At 43.7% G+C, this 16,997-nt stretch overlaps 1 protein-coding gene across 1 annotated transcript; it reads right to left on the bottom strand.

Moving 5' to 3' along the window:
- Window positions 1-5,147: 5,147 nt before the first annotated feature.
- LOC132532239 (solute carrier family 5 member 4-like) lies at window positions 5,148-16,974 on the bottom strand. The gene is given in 7 exon segments (XM_060170523.1): window positions 5,148-5,297; window positions 10,534-10,583; window positions 10,586-10,637; window positions 12,012-12,071; window positions 13,840-13,908; window positions 13,910-13,945; window positions 16,840-16,974. Coding segments are annotated over 7 exon segments (552 nt in total).
- Window positions 16,975-16,997: the final 23 nt, after the last annotated feature.

Here is a 16,997-nt window from a genome sequence, read left to right as displayed (position 1 = left end):
ACGTGAAAAAATTTCTACCTCTGAAACTCACTAGAACCCACTTTTTCCTAGTACTGAAATCACCATTTCCTAAAAGATATGCTACAGCTTGTTCTGCTTCACAAAGGCAAACCTTGGGAGAAAAACATGTGTGTACTTAGTTGCAGGAGAGAGATTTTTTTAACATTACCCCAAACTCAGCCCGAAGAGTACTCCTTCTAAACTCCAAGTTGGATTTCGGTGAACCAAGTTGTTTGAATGAGATGCCGTTGCATTGATGGGTTGGTGGGGATGGAATTAGGGAGATGTGGGTGAGGTTAATGGGACAGCATTATTTGACTAGCTCTGGAGGATTCAGGTGAGTGTTATTCAGTCCCCGAGGTCCACATTGCATCCCTGACCCTGACCCAGCCAGCTTTTTCTGTCAGAGGAGCTTCTGCTCTTCTATGAGGGCTCTTCCAAGACTCCCAGGACATGGATAATGATGCTTTCTGGTTCTAGGGCACCCCCAGCTTGAGAGAAGTTGGTCCTTGAGTGGACCTGCATTCCTACATCACACTCAAAGGCCAAATTGTCAAACTAAACACTAGATATTTCAGATTGGAGAAAATTCAAATTAGAATGCTGGTGCTTCGCTTTATTTTCTGATAGTCCAGGAGTCAAGGTGCCTGAGTCCTGGGAGCAGCAGATGCTTTCTCATTAACTCTTTGTTGAAAACCTCTGTGATCCAGCCACACAAAGGCGCTGCCCCACCTGCCTTCCCTCACCCTCAGGCCCTATATGTTCAGTTTGTAATTCTGTTTCCTTTTGCTGCATGACATCCACTTTAGATTATTTTTTCCACAGGAACCCATGACTTGGAAATCCATAAGATGCATAATTAACTTTACCTGTGCTATAAGCTTAATTGTGTTCTCTTCTCTCACGCATTCATTTGTTAAAGTCTAACCCCCCCCAGTACCTCAGAATGTGACTGCATTTGGATATAGGCTCCCTAAAACGGTAATTAAGTTAAAATGAGATTACTAGGGTGGGACCTAATCCAATATGACTAATGTTTTTATAAGAGGAGATCAGGATGCAGGTACACACAGAGGGAAGACCATGGGGAGACACAGGGAGAAGACTGCCCATCTATAAGCCAAGGAGAGGCCTCAGAAGAAACCAGCCCTGCTGACACCTTGGTCTTGGACTTCCAGCCTGCAGAACTGTGAGAAAATAAATTTTTGCTGTTTAAGCCACCCAGTCTGTGGTACTTCGTTATGGCAGCCCTAGCAAACTAATATAATCTGTAAGGGGATTAGATCCTGTTCTGCATTTTCTTAGATTCTGTATTTGTCAGTTTGATAGGCATTTATCACAGGGTCAAGTATATTAACTATATTTTCCTATTTTCTGTACTTTGATGCTCTGGCATTTGGAGGCCTTGCAGACTGGGGAGAGATGGCAAAGTGCTTGTTCCGGATCACATCTGTCATAAACTGACCAACCAATCATGTTTATACACCAGTCACCTCCTTATCTAACTCTCACACACCAAGGCAATATTTCTTCTGTCCTAAATCATCCCAGGGCCAGGTACTTGGCAATTAGAGACCACCTCAATAGCCCAAAGCGCACCAGAATTACTCAAACCGGCCAATCCTAAGTTGTTTACCTGCCCTGCCTTGCCTTTCCTGAAGAAACCCCAATAAAGTCTGTGGCCTAGGCCTTCCTCTTGCTCCTTTCTGCCTTCTGACTGACAGTGGTGCTTCCCCCTGTGGCCCTGCATGGCATGCAGTGCCCTCCTCTTTGGGATCTGTGACTATAATAAACTTCTGCCTTTCAAGCCTGGTTCTCTTCTCTTGTGGCTGCATCGACTTCACCATACCATACCCCACACCTACATTATTAGAACAGATCCACTTCTCATAGCTGTCTCAAAGGTCTATAGGGCACCATCAGACAGACTCTTGATCAGGAATTGCATTTCCATTTCCTTACAAGACTGTCTGTCTTCTTCTCAACCTTCCTTCTTCTTAACCCTCTCTTATTCTTCACCCTCTCTTCTTCTCTCTCTGTCTCTATTCTTGTCTCCTCAATAGTCATTCACCTGGTCCAGCCATCTTGCAGACTCCATTTTTTTCTACTCAGTGAACCCAACACCACTTTTCATCACTTTCTGACCCCTCTTGAAGCCAGGAACACACCTATGGCCCCACAAAGCTAGGTTGATTCAACTTGCTTCAGCAAGGGAGACAATCAAGCAGAAGTGCAGCTTCTCACCAAATAGAGGAAGAGATAGAGTTACCATGGGATTTGGAGGAAGTGTGGAGTTTAGGGAAAATTTAGGTGAGACTGTGTTTGGCTCAAAGTAAAACAGAGAGAGTGTGTAAAGGGGTTAATATACAGGCTGGTCTAAGAAACAGACCCAGGGTTCCCATTATCTTGGAAATTCAAAGTTAAATGTGGAATATTATGTCTGAAGACCCCTATCTGAAGCTCTGCGCCTGGGTTGGAAAGCGAGGCTGTTTCTCTGTTAGTGACCTGTGTGACTCAGAGCCATCAGGCAAGAGTGAGCTATTTCATTCTCACTGATATCATTTCAAATAGCCAAGCTTCTCAGTCTATGATTTTAGAGAACAAGTTTTCACACCATGTCCACGATGTTAGTTAGCACAAGCTGTTTTTACACACTTACATTCCTTGTCTCTCATTCTCACACCACAACTCTGACTGCTCCAGGACCAGGGTCCTGACTTCTGAGTTCCAGTTTGTTAATATTGTACTATACTATCTACCCAAAGATATTGAAAAGGGAAATTTAACTTGTTGAAACAGAATACTTGGAAGATGGGCTAAATAGCAGAATGGACAGAACTGACCTTAGTGGATGGAAATATGAAGCCCATGAATTATCCTAAAACGTACTAAAAAGAGGTAAAGTGATAGAAACTGTGAAATAAAATTCAGAAGACATGGACCCAGAAAGGCCAACATTCATCTCTTTGACGTTCCAGAAAGAGAGTAGGCAGAACATGAAGTGAGGAAGTAATACAAAAAATAGCAAGCAGTTGGTAGGTAGACTATTCAAAGAATTCCTGCGAATCAACGAGGAAAAGATAGCAGGAAACTATTAGGGAAAAAAGGACAAAGAATTTAAAAAGTCTTCAAAGAAAAAGAAATCAGGAAGAGATCATAAAAACGATGATGTCTGCAATACGGTGGAGTAGGCCACTCCAAACTCTCATCCTCCAATAGAAACATTGAAAAATGAGCAGAATGGGGACATATGTATATGTATAACTGATTCACTTTGTTATAAAGCAGTAACTAACACACCATTGTAAAGCAATTATATTCCAGTAAAGATGTTTAAAAAAAAAGAAAGAAAAATGAAACTGACAGAAACTGTCAGAACCAATTTTGTGAATTGTGAAACTGACAGAACCAATTTTGTGAATTGTGAAACTGACAGAAACTGTCAGAACCAATTTTGTGAGAATTATGGAAAATGATTTATAAAAGTTTATAGCGACCAAACAAGCATGGAATCAAGAAAAAGTCACTACAAAATGGTAGGAAGATTTTGTGGCAATCTTACTGCCCTTCCCTTACCCTCTCGCTGTGTGGTGGCAGTTTTAAAGCAGCACCAGTCATAAATTGGCACCAGTTTTAAAGTAGGGGTAGCTCATGTCCCCAGTGTGGAACCATTTCCCTAGCTCCAGAGGGAGCAGAGCAGACCACATTCACAAATTATTGTGTATGCCTCTTCTAACCTGTCTGGGAGGCTACCTGAAGGACTGACACTAGGTACAGCTCTGTTTTACCTAACTCTGAACTCAGACTGGAAAATCTTGAAAACACTGCAAGCCAAACTTGCAAAGACTCTTGTGTTGTCAAAACACAACAGACTGCCTAAGGCAAAATCTGGGGAAAGTGTCTCTGGGAAATTAAGACATCCAAAAACAACTGTATATAATGGGGAATTTAGAAAGCCATATTTATGACCAGGGTAAGACACATGCTTAGAAAAGGCCTGAGAAGACCCTAAGCTTTCACCTTGGTCAGATCCAGTGCAAGCCTGGCTAGGAGTTGAAGGAGGCCCCCAGCACAGTCAACTTGAAAAGACTGGGAGAGCTTTTGTCACTCAAGGAAATCTCTATCAAAACAGTAGCTGAGGGCTTCCCTGGTGGCGCAGTGGTTGAGAGTCCGCCTGCTGATGCAGGGGTCACGGGTTCGAGCCCCGGTCCGGGAAGATCCCACATGCCGCGGAGCGGCTGGGCCCGTGAGCCATGGCCACTGAACCTGCGCGTCTGGAGCCTGTGCTCCGCAACGGGAGAGGCTACAACAGTGAGAGGCCCGCGTACCGCAACAAAACAAAACAAAACAAAACTGGAAAGAACCGTTTTTGCTCTAGTGTCAGAATATTTCATTGTTTCATTAGTTAAGAGCTAGATATAGTCATTGATTTGTGTTTTGCTGCAGTGTTGTTCAAACAACAAAAACTTCTCTTTCAACTCTAGGCTCACAGAGTCTCAGTCAACAAGATATTTCCTTCATGAGAGTGTCATGGGGAAACAAGATGGATACTGAAAATAGGAGATTTATGCACTTAACTTTCACTTACTCTGAAACATGTGCTCAAAGTATTAAAATGGCTTCAGGACTATCTTTATTGTTCCAGCTATACTTTTTCTTTATTTTTCCAACTGAGCTGGTATAGTTTAATTTTCATAAGTTAGTATGCATGAGGTGCTACACCAAAATATCTGGTTCATGAAAGCCTGCTTGAACTATTACCACACATCTCCTCCTACAACCAACCCACTGCCCCAGTTTTCCTTTCCTGATTCTGTGCCTTGGCATCGTGTATTCATTTGGGCCCTGCCTTAGATTTGCCAGTCTCAGGTCTAAGCCACTATTTTATCCTGACCTCCCATGTGTATGATACACTGGGTTCCAAATGCCACTCTGCGTACCAAACACATAGCTGGGCCCAGTCACCATTACCCCATCCCATTCACTACATCATTAGGTGCTCACACCAAATACTGAGGATTCTGTTTTCTTTGCTCTAGCTGTGTTTCTGGGTCTGTGCTTGAATCTCACAATGGAAATAAAAGGATATCCTTACATGGCAGTGACAAGGCTAACACTGAGGATGCTAATGGCAGGTTGGGGTGAGATCAGCAGAAGTAGCGTGACTGAGCCAAACATGCAATGGACTCACCAGTGGTTGTGCAAATGGCAGTGATAGCCGAGAGGATGAAGATCTCCAGATAAAGGTCCAATCCCAAGGCCAGTGTGATGAATATGGCTCCAGAAAATATGTCTGACTAAAGAGGGAACAGTCGGGCTTCCCTGGTGGCGCAGTGGTTGGGAGTCTGCCTGCTGATGCAGGGGACACGGGTTCGTGCCCTGGTCCGGGAGGATCCCACATGCCGCGTAGCGGCTGGGTCCGTGAGCCATGGCCGCTGGGCCTGCGTGTCTGGAGCCTGTGCTCCACAACGGGAGAGGCCGCAGCGGTGAGAGGCCCGCGTACCGCAAAAAAAAAAAAAAAAAGAGGGAACAGTCAGGATGGAAAAGAAACATGCACTGCGTCACTTAGCTCTTCACTGATGACTAATATTTACTATAGTATACATGTCACTAATATTTACTATAGTATACATGTCACCTCTACAATCCAATTATGAACACCTTAGAAGCCAGATCTCATCCTCAGAGGATCAATTACTGGACTGACCATCGAGGCTAATAATGAGTGATTGAACAGAAGGTGAGAAATGTTTGCACTATAGCTTGTGTAGACTACTCTTTAATGATGGTCAGCAGAGAAACAACAATAAAGACTAGACTAGTAGATAGAGGAGATACAGAATAGACGAATGGTTATGGCCAGGAAGGAAGATACTTGAGCATGCGTGGGGTAACAGAAAGTAATAGGTAAAATATGATGGGAGGAGGATAATTATGAAGCAAATAGCCAGAGGCATTGAGAAGAGATGGGATCAAGAGTAGGCAGAGGTCAAGGGGTTGGCCTTTGACAAAAAGGAAGACTCCTCATCCTCAGAGTAGTGGGAAAAAGTAAGAACAAGGTTATTTGGGTGGAGGAGGGATGAGTGGTTGGTTCATGCCTAAATTTTCTAGATAAAGTGAGAGATGAGGTTTTCTGATAAGAGGCAGAGGTCCAGGAGGTAAAAACATTGTGGATGGTTTAGAATAGTCATTGAGAGGACCAGGGAGAAAATCATAAAGAAACACAGATAAAAGGACTATTGGTTGAGGTTTAGAAGCCAGCAGGGAGTCCTGCAGAGGGATGCTGAGATGCAAGGTCATGTCCACCCAGCTCTGTTGGCACCCCTATAGCCCCAAATTGTGCTTCCCAGCTTCTCTGATCTTTCTTCAACACAACAGGTGTTTCTTCAACTCTGATCCTCCCAGGCTTCATATCAAAAACCAAACCCAAACCAAAACAAAAACCTGAGAAATAGGATGTAAGCATGTTAGAAACACAGAAATAAAATCTCTGGGTACAGGCACAGAGTCAGAGGGAAGCTGGATTCAACCAGGGTTGGACTTTTTGCCAGGGGAGTTCAATGAAAGTGGAGATAGGCAAAGAAACTGAGGCTATGTGCTTAAAGAGTGATTATAAAGATGGATTGTGGAATCTAAGGGAAAGGAAAGCATGAGTGGGGTCAGGGCAAAGGATAAGGCGGCAGGATTCAGAATCAGAAGAATTAGAGGTAGGTTTCTTTGTAGAACTTGGGTTTGGAAGGTGTATAATAGGAGATGGTTGCTTTTTTTTCCCCCATGAAATTTGAAATAAAACTTGGTATTTTATCATCTCACCAGACATTCGTCTTGTTGAAAAGCCTGTTCTTGATGATCTGAGCCTAGAGCCTAACTCTGTGTTACCAACCCAAAGTACTCTGCAATGTTGTTATCACTGGGTTTTCAAGGAATGCAATTACTGTGTAAATTGAGGGAAGATTGGACTTTTTACATAACTGGATAGTTACAAAAAGTCTATTTATCATTTCAGAAAAGATATCACCTACTGAGTTGTTACTCATTGTATTTGAGTTGCCATGAAACATACCTGCATCCGTCTGCATTTATGGCTGTCACATTCATACCGACGTACATTGTATGTACAATTATTTAAGCACAGTATTACGACTTGTGTACTCATGCATAATTATTTACATATGAAAACACACATTACTGTATTATGAATTCCTTGACTTTGGTTTCTCTTATATAGTACAAGAAAGGCAATAAATTGATAGTCTTGAAATTATAAATAAGCAGCTTATATTACTAATGACTTTTTATTTTTTAAATATTTATTTATTTATTTAGGCTTCACAGGGTCTTAGTTGCAGTGTGAGGGAACTTTAGTTGCGGCATGCGGCAGGGATATAGCTCCCTGACCAGGGATCGAACCCGGCCCCTGTGCATTGGGAGCAGAGTCTTAACCACTGGACAACCAGGGAAGTCCCACTAATGACTTTTTATTGTGGTAAATATATGTATATATGACATAAATTTTGCCATTTTAGCCATTTTAATGTGTATAATTCAGTGGACTTAATTACATTCACAATAATTATAAAATATTTCTCATAAAAAGGACGCATTTCATGATTCAGGATTTTCTTTTGCTTTTAAAGGACGTTAGTAGGACAATTGTCGTATCTGAATAAGGTCTGTAGGTTACATATTAGTAACCTTAGTTTGTATCAAAGTTAATTTCCTGGTTTAAAAATTTGCAGTGTGTTTTTCTAAAAGAATATCAATATCTTTAAGGCATACAGGTTGAAATATTTAGGGGTAAAGGTGCATGATGTCTGATAGAATACATATAATGATTCTCAGTATATGTATTATTGGAGGTTGAGAACCAGTGAACAAGATGATCTTTTTAAAACTTGGGGCAGGGGAGGACTGTGAAAGTTTGATCTGTTTAATAAGTAACCAGGACAGAATCTGTTATAGAGTGTAATAGTACACAAAAGGTAGTATCTAAGATTATTAATACCACTTAAAACATAACCTTGTAGGGACTTCCCTGGTGGCGCAGTGGTTAAGAATCCACCTGTCAATGCAGGGGACATGGGTTTGAGCCCTGGTTCAGGAAGATCCCACATGCTGTGGAGCAACTAAGCCCATGTGCCGCAACTACTGAGCCTGCACTCTAGAGCCTGTGAGCCATAACTACTGAGCCCGTGTGCCACGACTACTGGAGCCCGTGTGCCTAGAGTCCATGCTCCGCAACAAGAGAAGCCACCACGATGAGAAGCCCACATGCTGCGACAAAGAGTAGCCCCCACTCGCAGCAACGAAGACCCAGCACAGCCAAAAAAAAAAATTAATTAATTAAAAAAACCAACCCCCCCCCCCAAAACCACCATAACCTTGTAGGTAAGAATGGACTCCTGCCACTGAATCTTTCCAGGTGACCACAGCAGACCCTGCACAGTCACACTCATGCTCTTGGCCTTCCCTGCTGTTTCATTCAGCTCCCCAATAGTCCATCCCCTCCCCACAAGCAGGAACCATCTACTCCAAGAGTCTACATCCCTTGGGGGCCCCTTTGGCCACGTCATTCTGCTCCAGCACCTTGTTCATGCTCTTTAGGATCATAAAGCTCTAGATGTCAGAGCCAGGGAGAATGGAGATCACTAACTCCCACCCACCTGAGGAGCATGTGAGCATAAAGCCCCGGACACCTGCAGGCTCCTCTGCCTCCCTTGGGCTCTCTCCTCACCTTTCTGTCCTGGGGCTTAAGTGCCCCCAACCCCCATCAATGAGGATGACCTCCAATTCCAATTCCACCCAACATGGACTACCACCCTCTTTCCTGGTCTGCAACACATTTCCTGAACTTGTCCACACACCCTAGTCCAGCTCTTAGTTTAGTATATTTGCATATATTGTCACAAAGTGCTATTTCATGTGTAAAATTCTTACACCCTTAACCACGTGGTGAACTCCTAGTGAATAGGAATCTTGTTCCCCCTGACATGGAGCTCAACAATTTATAATAAGTGCTGGGAAATACTCACATTGCATTAGAAAGGCCCATGCCATTTGATCTAAGCAACTGGTTTACTTCCAGTCATGATTCAACTCAACAGAGGAGCAATAAGGATGGTGAGCTTCTGCTCTCATGAACTGCCTAGACTATAAACTTGCAGGAGATTATTTCCTTAGTCATCGATACATGAGGAGCTTTTTCTTTGTTTTCTACACGTACTGCTGAATCTTCAATTTCCTTTCTTCTTTCCTCAATGATTATCTCCAAGGGTTTTAACTGTTAAAAAGCTTTAGAATTCCATTCATCTGTTGATGGACACTTAGGTTGCTTCCATGTCCTGGCTATTGTAAATAGAGCTGCAATGAACATTGTGGCACATGACTCTTTTTGAATTGTGGTTTTCTCAGGGTATATGCCCAGTAGTGGGATTGCTGGGTCGTATGGTATTTCTATTTCTAGTTTTTTAAGGAACCTCCATACTGTTCTCCATAGGGGCTGTATCAATTTACATTCCCACCAACAGTGCAAGAGGGTTCCTTTTCTCCACACCCTCTCCAGAATTCTTTTTTTTTTTTTTTTTTTTTTTGCGGTACGCGGGCCTCTCACTGTTGTGGCCTCTCCCGTTGCGGAGCGCAGGCTCCGGACGCGCAGGCTCAGCAGCCATGGCTCACGGGCCCAGCCACTCCGTGGCATGTGGGATCTTCCTGGACCGGGGCACGAACCCGTGTCCCCTGCATCGGCAGGCGGACTCTCAACCACTGCGCCACCAGGGAAGCCCTCCAGAATTCTTTTAACACTTATTTGTGACATTTGTTTTGTAGGGGCGATAAAATAGGGTACATTTAAGCAAAGTCAGTATAATAATACAAAACACTTTCCTTCTGGTCTACACGTCAGATAATCAAGCTGAAAAGGAAAAAGTAAACCTAAACTGGCTTTGACAAAGAGAATAAAGAGGTTATTGTGCAGGGGGGAGCCAGGGTGCCAGAGAATCCTTCTCGTTTCTACTACTAAATAGCTGTGCTACTTGAATGAGACATTCCGATCTTTCTGTACATCCATTTTTTTTCACATCCTTAATGAAAGGGTGGGTTTACACTCTGGAGCCTCTCGTGACATGTAATTCTTTTTTTTTTTTTTTTTTTTTTGCGGTACGCAGGCCTTTCACTGCCGTGGCCTCTCCCGTTGCGGAGCACAGGCTCCGGACGCACAGGCTCAGCGGCCATGGCTCATGGGCCCAGCCATTACGCGGCATGTGGGATCCTCCCGGACTGCGGCATGAACCCACGTCCCCTGCATCGGCAGGTGGACTCTCAACCACTGCGCCACCAGGGAAGCCCTACATGTAATTCTTTTACTCCACAAATGCAGGGTCTCTGAAGTTCCTTTTTTTTTTTTTTGCATAAAATCTTGGTAGAGAGACCCCATGTAGTTTTAAAACATCTATATGGCTTGACCTTTAAAGGCTCTCTGATCTTAGCACTCTCATCCCTCATGAAGCTAAAATGCCAAGAGGGCATTGAACTCACTGAGATTCTCAAAGCCACACAGATGAACAGGGAGAGAACGGAGAGGTAGTGTGGAGTTGCTTCCCACCAAACCGCTTCCTCATATATTCTGGCATGGTCATCACCTTCAGAGACAGACATCAGCAGGGATTCACCTTCAGGGTCCAGCACATTCAGATCATTCAACACTTATTAAGCACCTGTGGGCAGGTGACTGTGTGTGGCACCTTGGGAAGACACAAGTGAGAAAGGCACAGTCCCTTGGGAAAGCAGCAAGGCTGGAATGCACACAGGCATTGGAATCAGGCAATCTTGGGATCTGTTCCCAGATCCAACATTTACTGGAAATATGAACTTTGGCAAATGACAATCTCTCTGAACCTCTGTTTTCTCATCTGTAAAGTGGGCCTTTAATATGAAGGTAGATGTAAAATACCTACCACAACACCAAATGCATGGTAGACTCTCAACAAATATTTTTTTATTATTTTCACCAATAATGTTGCAGTCTAGCAAAAACAATATAAATAATGAACCATAATTAGGATTACATAATAAATTGATAATTCAACAAATTGCAGATATATATTCAGGTGTATATTTACGTGATTATCTTTATTGAAAAAAAGAGAGTTATATTAACTCTTACGTAGAGAAAATTCTGAGGTTATCATTACCGAAATACGAGATCAGCTATGTGATCAGTTTAAAAGGTGCATTTTTCTGGTTCCTTCATAGTAGTTTGAGCTCATGATTTCATCTCCCCCCGTATAAAAGAATGTTAAGTAAACATTTATATAATATTATCAAAAGCAAGAAGGGAAATTCTTGGGGCTCAGAAACTGTGCAGAACCCCCTCAAAGATGGTAAGCTATGTCCAAGAACACATGCATAAGTTCTGTGGTGTGTATTCTTACACCAAGGAGAGCAGAGCTTGTTCAAGCCTGGCACTAGAAGGGACTCAGGATGAGCAAAGAGGGATTATATAGTGACCTGCAGAGGTACTAGACAGAAGGCTTGCCCCCTGGACACCGTCATCCCAGGAATTATCCCAGGATATAGCACCCCTCAGCCTGTGCACCAGCTGCAGAAGGAATAAGCATGGGAGCTAGGCTCAGAGAGGCAGAGCAGTGCCCTAGTTGGTTGACAACACCGAAGTTGAAGGGGAGCCACCAGAGCATGGTATTTCCAACCCCTCATTAAAAAAAACAACAAACTACCTTACAAACATCAGAATGGCAAAAATCAGAATAAAGGAAAATACCATGCGTTGGTGAGAATGTGGGAAAATGGGAACCCTCACAACAGTGATCAGCAAGAGGACAGTGGATTGCAGCCGTTTTCAAGAGCGATCCGGCAGCACTTAGCGGTCTCATGTAAATGTAAGCCCAGAAATCCTGGGACTAATGATATTACCCAGGTTTCATGACTTTGCAGAAAGAATGAGTGAATAAATGAATGCTAGAAAAATGCACCAGAGAACACCTGTGGATGCTCACCCCTGCCTTGATGTATATGGGGACAAAGAACCACCCTAGGACCAGCAACAACAGCAAGGCCTACAAGAAACCAAGAACAGAGTGGAAATTAGAGAGGTTTGGCTTGTGGGCTTTTTCACCTCATGACCTCTGAGTCTGAAAATAAAATGCTTACTTGGATCCTGTCCCACTCAACCAATTATGACCCCAAGACAGCTGTGGGTCCCTTACCTCTGTTTCCATGATTCAGAGGTCACCGTTTCCTGGGGCTTAGGATGTGACAAAAGATGTATGGCGAAAAGTAGACAAAGAGTAAGAGATATGAGCTCAGCTGGACCACTAGAAGGTCATACAATCTTTGCCAAAAGGAATTATTCTTGAATGTCAGGAATTTCTTTCTCAAACCAATGAGAAAGAAATTTAGAGATAGAAGAATATTCCCAGTGACTGCCCCCAAGTCTTGCCATATATAATAATGATAATGGTATAGTCTTACATGAATATTAATGTTTGCAAAGAGCCTTCACTTATATCACTCATGCTTTTCTTACAACACCAGGTGAGGCAGATGTGATAAGCACAGTTATTCCTGTTTTGTGGAGGGGTAACCCAAGCCTCACAAAGATTAAGGAAGCCCAAGGTCACAGGCTAAAAGAGCCAGGCTCTCAGCAACCTGTTAGTCACACCCACTGGGGCCATAGGGTATTTTGTCCACACTTCTGGAGACTGGCCCCTTTCTGGAGTGCATGGCACTATCAAAACAAAACTCGGACCATAGGGCATGTGTGGAGGCTGGGTCCATTCTGGAGTCTCTGATACTACTAAAGTAAAACTAGGGGCAAAATCTTCAATAAGGGAGGGGCACAGTTATTTGTGATGACATAAGGTCACTTTCTGAGTCTATCCAGGGATGGTCTGTTTATACATTTGCTATGATCCAACTTTCTTCCACATAAGCATCTCCCTCTGACTGATAGGCATATATATGCATGTGCAAACACTAGAAAGGATAAGAGACTAGACCTGAAAAAACTCAGTCAGCTCAAGAAATATTTATAGCATGTGCTCAGTCAAATGCTGGATGATGGGGTAGTGTGAGTGACACGAGAGGAAATGGTCCCTAGTACTTAAGGAACTTAGGATCTAATTAAGAAGACACAGCTTCTACTGCTGAGATGGCAGTAGAACAATTAGGAACTTAATCACCAAGTCTTGAAGTTTTGATCTACTAGCTCTAAATCATTCACTCCTTACTATGCTATCACTTTCTTCGTCAATTTCTACTCATCCATCTGGCATCGGCCCCAGGAAGCTCCCTGGACATGTGCCAAGTCCCAGCCACCATCTAGGATGGATGCTCCTTCTGTGCGAGGTCTCTCAACACTGCATGCATACTTCTTTCTTTGTAGTTTCTACACTGTAGTGAATGTTTATCTGTTTCTCTCACTGAGATGTAAGCTTCTCAAAAGAAGGGATCATTACTTTTACATTTTTTAATTTCCTGCATCTAATTCAGAACTGGATATATAGTGTAATAGCTCAGGAGGAGAGATAGAAGTGAGAGCTAAAATGATCAAGGAGGTCAAGTGACAGTGGGGATTAAATGATATAGAAATGACATTCTTGGTGGGAATAACTGCTTTAGTGAAATCTCAGAGGGGGGGAATGATGTGACTGGAATGACCCAGGCAGAATGGGCCACACAGGGAAGGCCCTGAGGTTTATCAAGGGATGGGTTAGGAAAAGGAGAAACAGAAATCAAACCAAAGAGGAGTTTGTCCTATACAGACTCCCAGACAAACATACCTAGAGTTCTGATTTAAAGAAAAAAGCTTATGATGCCACTTACATTCCATTCAAATGCTGCAATGGCGATTCCTGAATCCGCTCCCATCCCTGTCAGCCCCACGAAGTGACACACTGGCGATATTACTGGCAAAGAGAGAGGCGTTCAGCTGGAATCCAAGAAAACAGACTAGGATCAGAGTTAAAAGTCCCAAAACAGACTTCTTGAAAGCAGGTGAATGTTGAGATGTTTCCATCACTTCTCCTTAGGGCAGGAGTCAGCGAGCTAGAGCTCATGGCCTAAATTTAGCCAGTCACCAGTTTTTGCATGGTTGGTAGATAAGAATGTTTTCATACTTTTGAATAGTTTTTAAAAATCTTAAGAAGAATGATATTTTGTGAAATGTGAAATTATATGAAATTCAAATCTCAGTGTCCACAGATAATTTTATTGGAATACAGCCACACTCATTGGTTTTACATATTGACTAAGGCTGCTTCTGTGCTACAACAGTAGTTGTGTTGTTGCAGCACACTGTACGGCCCATAAGCTCTAAAATACTTACAATCTAGCACTTTATGGAAAAGCTTTCTTTATTTTCTTAAAGTAAATTTATTTATTTATTTATTTTTGGCTGCATTGGGTCTTCGTTTTTGGGTCTTTGTTGCTGCGTGCAGGCTTTCTCTAATTGCAGCAAGCGGGGGCTACTCTTCGTTGCAGTGAGCGGGCTTCTCATCGTGGCAGCTTCTCTTGTTGCAGAGCTTGGGCTCTAGGCACGCGGGCTTCAGTAGTTGTGGAGAGCAGCCTTCAGTAGTTGTGGCATGTGGGCTCAGTAGTTGTGGCATGTGGGCTCAGTAGTTGTGGCTCGCGGGCTCTAGAGTGCAGGCTCGGTAGTTGTGGCGCAGGGCTTAGTTGCTCCATGGCATGTGGGATCTTCCCGGACCAGGGCTCAAACCCATGTCCCCTGCATTGGCAGGTGGATTCTCAAGCCCTACGCCACCAGGGAAGTCCCTGGCAAAGCTTTCTGACCCCCTCCTTAGAGGAACATTAATCTATCTACTTGGATGCTCTGAGTTGAGCCTGTCCTTGGCCAAGAACTGCCAGACCTCCCATCGGACCCTTCAGTCAGCCTCAAGGACTCCAAAGCTGGGTAGGAGGGAATTCCTCTCCATCCCCCTGACCCTAATGACCCTCTTCTCATCCACCTCCCTTTCTGTCATGTTGTCTACTGTTCTTAAGTCTCAACAATCAAGAGAGATCTCTTGAGTGAGCACGGGTGAGCACTAGTCCTGCCAGAACTGAATTGAAGTGTGGGACCCTTGCTGTACTCTTTCTCCTGTTTTCACCTCTTAGCCCTCTGTAAGATCACCTTTTCTCTTCAGGTATTTGGGGACAGGGGATGGGATTGAGCTTGTCTGTAGCTATGGGATTGGTTGAGCCTTGAATGTTTCATAAAAACAGTCCTAAGAAGGCACTGTCTGATTGGACACCATGATGAATACCCATTTTGAGCTTGCAGTCGGTCTACTTCAACCACCTGGCCAGGTCATTTCCTAATCTCCACTTACCTTCATACTACCTAGTCAGCAGATCTGTGAAGGAAGCATGTGCTGAGCACCCACTGTATACCCATGTACCCAACCCACTGATGACACTGTATGGGTTCAGAGGAGAAGATGCACCCTTTGCTGTAATGGCACTCTTGCTAAGGAAGCCAGACATCAAAACCCAGCAAGGAAGACACCAACTGGGCAAGAATCAAAGAGGCATCACCATTCGACCACCATCATAACTGCATAGAACACATATCCGCCATCATATATCTGACATCATAACTGCATAGAATGAAGGACTAGACATGCCGGTGGTTGTACAGGGGGAAGCTTCTCAGAGAAAGCAGGGCTTGAGCTGGGTGTTGAAGGAGGGAAGCAGAGAGGGACACGCATCCAAACAAGAGGGCAGCAACATTAGCTCAGGGCTGGGATCAAGGAAGGAGTGTGCTGGGGATCATAAGGAGCCAAGGCAGAAGATTTTTGATGAGGACCAGGATTAGAGAATATGAAGCAGAGCCAGACTGACTCTTCCAGAATGCCACACTGCATCTGTTCTCATAATTGTTGATGTACTATTATTTACTGGAATGACAGGGCAGAGCTCTGAGGTCAGGGGTTTAGAAAAAGAGACACCAGCAATAGGCAACCAATGCACCTCACAAGTGATCAGTATTCCCCATGCTGTTTTGCCCTTAAACGCACACACACTGGAAATTTATCTCCAGGAAGCTCTGACCCACTCACCGGCCACCAAGTCGCATCTCAACCAGCCAGGAAGAAGCCACCAGCAGTGCCCCGGTTAGTCCTCAACATTGCCTGAGCAGAAGGGAAGACATGTAAGGGTCAAATGTCAGCAGGTGCCCTGAGATGCCCCAGATGCTCTGGCCAGGGTGCTGATGGAAGTGACCTTTTCCAGCACTCCTAAAGAGAAACATTATCCTGGAAACTGTGATATAGCACCAATTTTTAAAGGACTTCAAAATCACATCTTCATAGAAACCAAGGAACTTTAAGAAATCATATTCCTCAACTTTTGTCATAACTGTTTTGTTTATTTTCGTTGATGAAAACAATGTGAGGTATCGCTAAAGCTGTGCTTGGAAGAAAATTTGCAGCCTCCTGGTCATGACTTAAAAGAAAGAATGAACGTAAATGAATTAAGCATCCAACTCAACTAAGTTAGAAAGTGAGCAAAGGAACATAAAATAAATGAGGTAATAAAACAACATCTTTATTCATTATGCCAGGTGCTGGAGATGCTGAACAGAATAAGTCTGAAGTCTCACTGCTGGCCCCGTTCACACGATGGGGTTGTTAGAAGAATAAATTAGCTCAGTGCAAGCATTACTGATGTCACACATGAGAAAATGACTGTGAGAGAAGGACAATGAAACCTGTGACAGCTGGTAATGTCCTCTCAGCTTTGTCACATCACACTTTTCCCTCTCTCAGACATTTTGCCCCCCAAGACGTGTGCCCACCCTGAACACCCCACTAAGCTCCTACATACCCACAGCCCAACAGCCATCACCACCACGAAATAGACAACAATGACGGAGATGTCGGCAGCATTTCGGTTGCACTCTGATATCTCAGGAGGGTCCAGCGTCTCAGTCACAGTGCTGGGGCTTAACATGCTGGTCATGGCTGCAGGAACTGTTTTCTCCA

The sequence above is a fragment of the Lagenorhynchus albirostris genome, chromosome 14, assembly GCF_949774975.1.
Source record: "Lagenorhynchus albirostris chromosome 14, mLagAlb1.1, whole genome shotgun sequence".
Taxonomy (NCBI): Eukaryota; Metazoa; Chordata; class Mammalia; order Artiodactyla; family Delphinidae; genus Lagenorhynchus; species Lagenorhynchus albirostris.
This window is presented reverse-complemented; position numbering and strand designations above follow the sequence as displayed.